At 46.7% G+C, this 10,838-nt stretch overlaps 1 protein-coding gene across 1 annotated transcript; it reads right to left on the bottom strand.

Moving 5' to 3' along the window:
- Positions 1 to 5,834: 5,834 nt before the first annotated feature.
- LOC112896444 (L-gulonolactone oxidase 2-like) lies at positions 5,835 to 9,143 on the bottom strand. Its single transcript, XM_025964409.1, has 3 exons — positions 8,293 to 9,143; positions 7,185 to 7,440; positions 5,835 to 7,047 (listed from the first exon to the last, which is right to left on the bottom strand). Exons 1-3 carry the CDS (start codon positions 8,944 to 8,946, stop codon positions 6,224 to 6,226), a joined length of 1,734 nt encoding a protein of 577 aa, XP_025820194.1. The 5' UTR covers positions 8,947 to 9,143; the 3' UTR covers positions 5,835 to 6,223.
- Between the last annotated feature and the right edge of the window lie 1,695 nt (positions 9,144 to 10,838).

Below are 10,838 nucleotides of genomic sequence, written 5' to 3'. Positions count from 1 at the left end.
ATCTTCTTTAAAGTACTCACGAAGAGCAGGTTGAGGCCGCTCCCACCAGCGACAAATACTCGTGTGAGTTGTGAGTCTGCCACTCCAGGATCCAACACGAGTGGAAATTTTCCCAGCTCGGAGAAGCTAGTCCACTGATCCTCTTTAGAGAAAGAGATCGGGACCTCGCTGTGTCTCAGGGCCACTATATGGCCGGCTCGATTGCCATGATCTAGTGTAGAGTGAGCTTCTGTGCTCGCTTGGTGGGGAAGCCGAAGTCACCGCCAATGACGGCTATGATGACATTCACAAGGTGTTGATAACCCTGTGCCTCCGACTTGTCTCCCTCATCGTCCCCCTTGTCCTTCTTCTTTCCGTCTTTATCAGGAAGAGACTGTTCAAGGACTTATGGAGGCTGATGCACTCGAATACGGTGTGCTTCAACTTCGGGTGCATCGAGCATTGCTTGTGCAGGATCTTGTCGAATTGGTCCTGCTGGTTCCCCGACTTCTTGCACGATGAGATCATCAAACTTGCACTTTCGGGAAGATCCCGAGTAGTTCTGCTGGCCCTTGTCAGAGTGGTTATTGTTGTTCCGCTTGCCGCCTTTATCATTGTCGCGCTTTGGATAGCGGTCATGCTCGTGGTCTGCCTATCGCTACATCATGTCGTGGAGTTCCATGACAGTCTTGGGGCAGTTGTGTCCAAAATCGTGGTAGAGGAGCTGCTTGGCAAAGCTATTTTGGAAGTAGTCGATGACATCCTCGTCGGATATGTTGGCGATGGTGGCGTGAGAGTCGAAGAAACACCGGGTGTAAGACCTCAAGGTCTCCTTCCGCTCCTACTTGGATTAAGACAAGTCATGGCGAGTACCTGCTCGAAGCATGGAGCCCTGGAAGTTGTTGACAAAAACCCACTTCAGGTCCTCCCAGGAGTTGATGGAGTCTGGCTTGAGGCTCTCAAGCTAGGTGAGTGGCACTAATTCCAACGCCATGGGGAAGTAGACAGCCTTGGTGGTGTTGGAGCCACCCGAGACTTTGATGGCTGTCGAGTAGCATTGCAGCCATTGCTCAGGGTCCTGCTTGCCGTCGTACTTGGTGATGCCAACCGGCTTGAACTCTCTCGGGTACTCGTGGTGGGAGATCCTCCGAGTGAATGCCGGAAAGCGGTCACTAACGTCAAGGTTGTGGAAACCCCCGCTACGCTCTTGGCATCTTGAGTCGATGATGTCCTGAGCGTTGCGGTTGTCATTGATGACTTCTGGCAAGTCACGGGAGCCTCGGCCTCTTGGGGGTCATCCCCACCTCGGGGTCATGGGGGTTGTTGATGGCCTTGTCCGTGTGGGGGCTGCTTAACCTCTTGATTGCCTCGCCGCCGGCGGACTGTTCGGTCTCCTGATTGCCATGGCCGCTGTGGCGGTCATTATCTCTTCTGGGATTGGGTCTGCCTCCCGATGTGCATCTAGCCTGGGGTCAACTCTTGCACTTTTTGACAGGCTGTGACGCACCGATGGCATGGGGTTTTGCTGATCCAGCTGGATGAGGGCACATTAAGCCAGCTGCATCACCCTTTCTATCTCCAGGTTTTGGGGTAGTCGCTGGAGCAGGATCGCAGCTTCAACGATGTTGGCAATGGGGGTGGTGTACTAGCGGTCATCAATTGCAACAAAAGCGGCGTTGAGGTTGCGAGCAAGGCCTTATCGCATGTAGGCCTCCGCGTTCAGCCTGCATTTGGCTCGCTTGGCATTCTTCGCCTTGCGCTCCTCATCTTCGTCTTGAGGGGCGTTCGCTGTGTTCTCATCATCACAGATGTCCGCGGGTAGTTCATTGTCGTATTGTCCTCCAGGTTCATCGTTGTTTACATGGTCACGGATTGAAGCCAAGCAGACTTGGTGCTCCGGCGAGTACTTGCCCGAGCTGGAGCTGTAATCGACAATACGGTGTGGCCCTATCCCTCGGTGATGGAGCTGAGGGGCCTGCCTTCTTGATAAGGTAGCTCGTGGATGTAGGCCACAAGGCTAGTGCCGTCGTCGAGTAGCTCAGATGGCTCCATGCCCTTCCAGTACATGAACCGGTCTTGTGGTGTTGATATAATCGTCAGACTCAGATGACACGATGGTGTTTCGTTGTCGTCATCTGAGTCCGATTACTTGTCAAAGATGGGAGCCTCCCGACAAGTGGTGGCTTCTCCTTCTCCAAGCTTGAGTAAGCGATCCAAGTCCTCTTCCAATGAGGAGAGGGACTTCAATTGCATAGCCTCCTGGGAAACAGTGGCCGAGTTGCGCAGCCCAAACAGGAATCAGGTACGCTGTTCCTCAGATCGGATTGGATCCAATCCGAGGAGTCCTTGTGGAGCCTGAGTTGAAGTCACCTTGGAAACAGACTCCTCCTCAATCTCCCTGGTGAGATTAGGGAGCAGCATCTCATCGAGGTTGTCGATGAACTTGTCGAGATCGCTGTGTTGGTTTGCCGTAGATGCCTCCAGCTTCATATCATCGATGAGGTGCTGACGAAAGCTATCCGCGCCGTCAGCGATGCAGACCCACGAGCCAAAGATGAAAGTTTTGCCCACATCGAGCATGGCGCTGGTGAAGATGAACATTGCCATCGAGTTGTCCTGGGGATAGTTGATGAGCACCCCTACCTAGAGCGCCAACTGTCGGTGTTTTACCGCCAAGCCCACCGAGAGATACCCCCGAGGTGGTAAGTTGTAGGTGAGGTGTCGCCAAGATCAGGAACTTGAAGGTGCAAGGAACATAAAGATTTAGATAGGTTTGCGCCGCAAGAAGCGTAATACCCTATATCCTGTGTAGTGGTTTGTATTGCCTTAGATGATTGTATTTTGGAGGGGGTCCCTGCCCGCCCTTATATAGTTTGGAGGGACAGGGTTATAGAAATCCTAGTCAGATGGGAGCTCAGGAGTCCTATCTGAGCACTGCTCGGATAGTTTACTTCTGTTCTGATTAGTTCTACTCGTGTCCGACTAGTTAACAACAGGTATAAGGTGTGGGACATGTATAAGGTATGGGACATGCTCCATTCCTTGTTCTAGAAAGTCTATGCCATATGCGTAGTCCCATGACTCCAGGTCTTATAGCTTGTTTGAGATATAAAGCGGTTCAAAATATGAACCGACGATGATGACCAGTTTCACTACCTATTTGTAATATGAACTGGCGTAATAAGCGAACAGTAAAATTACCACCTTTTGGAAATTTAAAACCTATCCATTCGCACAAATTTTTTTAACTTTTTCGTATGAAATCAGATGAAAGAAATCAATGAGATCTAATCTTTGTAGTTGATAACTTTTTTGTTTGAAATTATTTACATATGCAAATAATAATATAAATTATTAGACCGATCAAACAATCTTAAATGGAAAAATGATCAACACTAAAGTAGTACTCCGATGAGATCCATAACTTTGAAGATGATAATATTTTATTAGAGATTGTCTTAGCGTTTAGAAATTTTGTATTAGCGTTTAGAAATTTATTATGAGAATTAAAAATTTAGTATAAATGAATAATATCCGATCTCTTGGCACAAGTGACTGTGTAGTGTAGCGGTATGCAGGGGTTGAGTGATGCACGAGGTCTCTTAGGTTCCATTCACCGGATATGCATATTTCATATATCATTTGCGGCGGTTGCTTGGGTGTAAATTTTTTACCATTATTATAATTTTTTAAGGAGTTTTTTAAAAAGTACATCACCGCCGGCCAGCGAAGATAACCGACTCCTTCACTGACTCTAATCCAACGCCGCAAACGATAACCGAACCGGTGATGATGAAGTGGTTGTAGTAGTGAATCAGGAGTAGATGTGACGGCTGCAAACGAACGACCTAGTTAAGCTGCATTTATTAAGAGTGATGATTGGTATCCAGACAGTGGTGGCGTGGAATAATGCCAAGATGCTCCATGTACTCTTTGCTAAGGACTAACAAGGTTAAATATTCTGACGTATCAAGTGACATTTGGACAACTACATGCTGATATGATCATCATGAGTAGGTGTACATTTGGTCATTTTTCATTGACGAGTTACGTTGGAACTCACAACTCGGCATTATAATCAATTAAAAGGAAATACCGGAACGACCAAGGTACAACTATACTACGTAGTACATATAATTAGGGGTGCCTAATTAACTGGTGATTTCCTCGATCACCTTGCGTGCACGGATTACCAAATGATTTTTGTAGAACTTACATTTGTGGAACATAAACGAGTCGTAAACAACATATTTCCTAATACACAAAGTCACATCCTCATGAGCAAAACACATAGATTAGAAACTAAATAACAGTTCATGTTTTAAGTTATCCAAATATACAAGTGCACATATCACATTCCACAACGTCAGATGAGATATTGTGCATAATTATCATCTCTAATATTTTATCCTAGCACTTCATCTATATATTTTAGCCATAGCTGATTAACAATAGTGAAGCTAATGGATCTCAATTCAAATGTAAACATATATAGAACATACATTCTAATCCATTATAACAATAGTAGTTGACGGGTCAAGGATTAATCTAACTAAGATTGCTTCAAAGCTAATTGCTGCAGAAGATATTACCAAAGCATCCTCTAAGAGATGACTGAAATATTAAATGGAAATATGATGAAAAATAAGATATGACATTCTATACAAATCAGTTTCGTTGGTGCAAGCCTCTCGTTGATTGCAGCCTCACCTTGTTCGCCCTCCTCAAGCGTTTTTATTTGGAAATATGAGTAGTCAGGTACAAAGAACTCATGCTTCTCAAGTGTTTTTAGGCACCCTTGAACGATGCTAACTGCATGCTACCACAATCAACCTAACCAAATGAGAGCATTTCTTGAGACTGGTAAAGAGTGAAGCACCACGCTATCAATATGCACGAATCTCAACACCTCTAAACGTATTCGAATTCGGATACAGACGGATCTTAACCCATCTAAACGGATTTGAATTTGGATGCAGATGGATCGTAACCCTCTAAACGGATTCAAATTCGGGTATGGACAGGCAATATATATCCGTAACATTTACACCCCTAGTGGTGAAAAATACAATGATCCTTATCGGATGCCTCATGTATAGGAATCCGGTCCGGTTTCCCCATTTTTGTTGTGAGTTGGCGCATTTGCGGATTGCACATTAGGGCTCAATATTTGATGTGAGTCTGCGTAAAAAACAGTAGCAGTCATTTGAAACGTATTAGGTACTTCAGAGTTCACGTTGATGTTTATACACAAAAACAGGACTTACATAGATTTCAAATGCTGTGTACTTATTAAGGTTTTTAGCCTCTGCTGCCTGCTGGCATGGACAGTGACAGGACGCCTAACACGATAAGATTGATCGCGATTTGGTAAGTGTTTCTCGCTGCGAAAAATAAATGACTGCAAACCAGCGGCGCGAGCTGGCACTTTTATTAAGATTAGTGATTGGTACGCAGACCAGTAGTGATCTGATAGAGTGTTATAATGTCAATGGGATAGCCATCGACTGGATATAATAGGCATATCCATATGGGCTGTACTATATACATACGCACAATATATTCTTATAAACTTGAGGTGAAGGAGAGGTCAAAACTGAAGAAATCTATATAATGCCCAAGATGCAGCCATGTACTCTTTTACTAAGGACTAACAAAGTCATAATATTTTGATGTAGCAGTTGCTAACAAATAAGTACTCAGATGAGTGAATTTCGATAAGGATATGCGTAATTATATGACCATCCTGAGTCGGTGTACATTTAGAAATCAACTGATAAGCATATCCTGGAAGAACAAAATAAGAGGTAGAAGAAACAGGAGAACCGTCGGCTCTAGTATCAACTGTGCAAAAATTGAGGTGTGGGGTGCGGAGACAGCCCCTTACAATGTCAAAAAGTATATTCATTGTACGTACTGTGTAGCATACCTAAATAAAGTAGAACAGAGTGTACAGAGCCAGCTTCACATTTGTGTCGAATGAAACACGTTACTTGCCGCTAGCATTATTTACCCAGCACTCTAAATGCAGTGAATTAACATCGAAAGTAACAAAGATTAGAACTCGGCATAAGGGATTCTTCAAGTGGGTATCAATAGTGTTTTCTAGATAAGCTGATTAATTACGATACCATGTCACTTTAGTTTGTTCCTTCAAACTAATTACGTAGAATGTCATTCTACTAGCTCGGATCAACCCAACAATCCATGACATGTATCTCTAGTTGGCATGCATTGGGTTGGATCATAGTTCATCACTAATCCGCGTGGCAGGGGTGTAGAACCTGCAAACCCTGGCCTCCGTGTACACCTTTCCCGGCCGGCAGAAGTAGCCCAGTTCCGGCGCACAATGCGAGTCATCGGAGCAGACGCAGAGACCTTCAATGGCGCAGCCCTTCTCCACGATGCTGGGGCTGCCCTTGATGCCCAGCAACCGGTCGCTCCATTCACTGGAGAAGATCCCGTCCGGGTCGTACCTGTCCTTGACCTTAAGGAACTCGCTGGCCTTGGGGTATTTGGCGATCGCACCTTCGAAGGCGAAGTTGCGGTTCTTGCCCCAATGCGGCAAGGCTCCATACTTGTGCAGCGCCATCTGCTCGAGCTCGTCGACCATGTCGGCGTGCGCCCGGGGCACGCCGGGCGTGTCGCTCCGATAGTAGACGAGGTCCACGTCGATCGAGTCCTCCGCCTTGCCGAGGAAGGCGGAGGAGGCCCTGACGTAGCGCATGTACACGCCTATGGAGCTGTGCAGCACGCAGAACGCGGTCGGGTCGAGGTCCCGGAGCCTCTGCACGTCGGCGAGGAACGCCGGTGCCCTGGAGAGCGCGACGCTGAAGCCGGAGTTGTAGGCGGAAGGGCCCCGGATGCGCGGGTCCCAGAAGCAGGCAGTCTGGAGTCCGTCGTCGGGGCTGTCGATGCACGCGCCGGACGCCTGCATCCGGTGCTGGTATCCCACCACCGGGTACCCCGTGAAGGAGACGCCGTCGTTGGTGAAGCCGTGCCCCTGCCGCTCGTACTTCGTCGCCGAGCAGCGGGCGGCGCCGGTGCCGTTCTCCTCCATGCGCCTCTCTGCAGTGGCGTACACACACAACGTTACAACAAACTTACAGTTAGTAATACACACGGTGCATTGTATATTGTCTTGCAAATTAAACCTCTGTGTCAGAAAACCTATAGCTAGTTCCGTGTATGGAAGGAAGGCACACCTTCAACTCCCATGGCGATGATCTGGTCGGCTGGTAGCGACCAAAAGGCGTGGAAGTCGAAGAGACCATTTCCCGGGGTGGAGACGTCGACGCGGTTGTCCTCGCGGTAGATGACCTTGCGATCCTGCGGCAGCCATGAGATGTCGGCGAACTCGTGGAGGGCGCCCCACAGGGCGACCTGCTCCGCCATGTCCGATTCGTCACGCGGCACGAACGTGACCGACCGTTTGAACTGAGGCTGCAACGCCAGAGTGACCTGCACGTGCAAAGGAATCACAAGAAGATGCATGCGCAGATAATGAATAGCAAGCAGGTGATCGAATCCAATGCAAGTTGCATCACAAATAAAAATGTCCGAGCATCGATCGGCGGTAAATAAGGAAAATGCGGTGCTAACCTCGATGTAAATGTTCTCGCGCGGTCTGTTGGGTTGAATGAGTGAGTAGAAATACAAGGCACTCTAGCTACTACTGTACAAGTATTCAACACAAAACACAGTATTTTCAAGTTCTCAAAAGTGCAGCAAGCAAAATGCCTTAGTCATGTAGCACTCTACAGGTGCCACCAATCAGGGGTCATCTTTCGTTACTTGTGTAACATTTCCAGTGTTCATTTTGCGAATTCTACCAAGACCAAAGATTATTTCTTAGATTTACGACTACTATAGGTCCATATTTATCATCCGGTCTCCACTTTTTTTCTTTTTTCTTTTTTGCAATCTAAAAGGAATAAGGCTCCATAATCATGATGTCTTGTGTACAAAACGAATCAAGATTAGTCGTTCTAGATTGAGATTAATTATAATGATAAATTGATAGATATAGCCTGTTTTAGTCATCCTAATAGTCAAGGCGACATGACAGCTTGATTGTTTGCAAAAACTGGAGAGAGATTAGCTAGGTTTCAGCCTGGGGTGCATATATATGGGGTTGATCTTGGAAGATAAACATTAGATTAAGATTCATAACGAGAGATTCAAATATATATGTACAAAAACTATAATATTTCGCTAATATTCTTGTGCGCCCAAAATAATCCTTTGCGTGACGATAAATATTTTGGTTGGCCAAATCATGTACTACAAACTTTTAGGCAAAGGACTGAGTACCTGAGATATGACACCAAGAACACCAAGGGAGACCTTGGCAGCGTCCAGATCCGGGTGGTCAGCTCCAAGCTCCCTAACCACGGCAAATCCATGGCTTGCTGGCGCCGGCGTCACGATCCTAAGCCCGACCACGTACTCGTGCATGGCGCCCCCCTTGCCCCACAGAGAGCTCCCGTGGGCGCCGGTCGCCAGGAGGCCGCCGATGGTGATGCCGGACCAGTAGGGTGAGTTCGGCAGGGCGAGCCCCGCCGCGGCGGCGATTCGGATGAGGTCCTTCAGGACCATGCCGCTCTCCACCGTCAAGAGCCGCTTCTGGGCATCGATCCGCACTGTCCGGTTCAGCCACCGGGTGCTGATGACCGTGCCGTCGCGGCCGCCCGGGCAGGCCAGCGGCGTGAAGCTGTGAGAGTACCTGGTGGCGACCTTCACCTTCCGCTTGGCCGCAGCCGCGTCCGCCACGGCCGCAAGGAGCTCCTGCTCCGTGCGTGGGTAGGCGGCGTTGGCCGCGCGACAGATGCCGCGGTCCGAGAAGGAGCCACCAGCGTTGGTGACGGTGCAATCGGACATGCCATTCGAGCACCATACCGGATCCAGCGGAGGGCTTGAGCCAGCGAGGCGGATTATGGTAAGAACGAGGAGGAGGAGGATATGCATGTCAAGGATTGATCTAACTAAGATTCCTTCAAAGCTAATTGCTGCAGAAGATATTACCAAAGCATCCTGTAAGAGATGACTGAAATATTAAAAGGAAATAGTATGAAAAATAATAGATGACATTCTTTACTGGCGCAAGCCTCTCGTTGATTGCAGCCACACCTTGTTCGCCCTTCTAAAGCGTTTTTATTCGGAAATATGAGTAGTCAGCACTGCTATACAAGGGGACATCGATCCCCTTCATTAGTCTTGGCCGGCGTTAGTCCCGGGACTAATGTTGGGATTAATCCCGGGTCGAACAGCTAGTGGCGCAGGAAACACATTAGTCCTGGTTGGTGATTTCAATGGGAATTAAAGATGACTTTTTGGTCCTAGTTACTACTCGGGACTAAAGGTCCGAGGTATTAGTTGCGGATGGTAACATTAACCGGGACTAAAAGATCATTTAGTCCAGTTGGTATTACCAACCAAAACTAAATTAATAATCCTCCACGGGTTAGTTTAAAAAGAAAACATCCCATCTAAAACTACATGTGCTATGTAGGTGGGGTGATAAAGATTTATGCGCGAGCTAAGAGATCTTGAGATCTCAGGTTCAAGTCCTAGATGCGGAATATTTTTCTTGCGGGTTTGTCATTGGTCCCGATTCCCACATCGGCCGGGACTAAAGCGCTTAGTAACCAGGACTACATCGATCCCCTTTTCTACAGTAGTGGAGGTACAAAGAACTCATGCTTCTCAAGCATTTTTTAGGCACCCTTGATCCTTGAACGATGCTAACAGCATGCTACCACTATATAATCAACCAAGCCAAATGAGAGCATTTCTTGATACTGATGAATAAATGCTGTTTTTTTTCAGGAGGCCAAGTATTTTCATCGGCCAAGTGGCCAACGAAAATACTGTTCACTGCCGACGAAAATATTTACGTATTTTCGTCGGCCACCAAAGCCGACGAAAATAATAGCATATTTTCGTCGGCCAGAAAGGCCGACGAAAATAAAGTTATTTTCGTCGGCAGCCGATGAAAGAACACCTATTTTCATCTGTTTTATTTCATCGGCCTAATTTTGTCGGCAGGCCGACGAAAATAGCTGTTTTCGACGGCTTTGGGCCTATTTTCGTCGGTTTCTAGCCGACGAAAATATACTATTTTTCTGTAGTGTGCATTGCTGTAGTTTCATCTAGTTCAATCTACAAGTTATCAATTTCTATCAAGTTCTTGTAAGGCTGCGTTGTTTGATCTCTTGCTAGTTCTTAATAGATCTCACAATTTATCAAGTGGTAGTCATCGGGTCATGGGCTTTTGCTAATCTTTTCATGCAGTTCTTTTACAGCTGATTTATTTTGTGATCATCGCTTCTACTAGCAAATTGTCTACAATCTTGTCCTTCGCTATGTCTAGGCTGACCATATGATTCGCTTGCCTTTTCATCGTTATCTCAGGCTATCTCAGCTAAGTCCGATCCTTAAGTAATGATGCTAAGTCGAGTCTTATTGGCTGGATCTGTTTACTGGTTAGCGGTGGCATGATGGTGGTGGTTCGGTAGTATCAATCGGCTTTCTTGGCCAATTCCGGGCTCAACGATAAGCGTAAATTCTAAGTAATTAGAGGCATCAGTTAATTATGTTCGAATTGTTGCTCGGCTGTTAGTGTTGTCTCGGTTTGGTCTGATCCGACTAATGGTGATAATGAGTTTAGCTTAATTAAACGCATGTGTTTATTTATGAGGTCTTTATTCTTAGTCCTATTTCATCACGAAATCAGCTTCGTAGCCAATATTCGGTATTATGCTTCGGACGTCCTAGCCGATGTGTTTGTTGGAACTATTCAGAATCCCAGCCGATACGTTCCTCATTGTTTTACTGATTAAATTTCTTTTCCCTGGTCA

This window comes from Panicum hallii, chromosome 6 (assembly GCF_002211085.1).
Source record: "Panicum hallii strain FIL2 chromosome 6, PHallii_v3.1, whole genome shotgun sequence".
Lineage (NCBI taxonomy): Eukaryota > Viridiplantae > Streptophyta > Magnoliopsida > Poales > Poaceae > Panicum > Panicum hallii.
The sequence above is the reverse complement of the archived record's forward strand: the minus strand, read 5'-3'. Positions and strand labels throughout refer to the sequence as shown.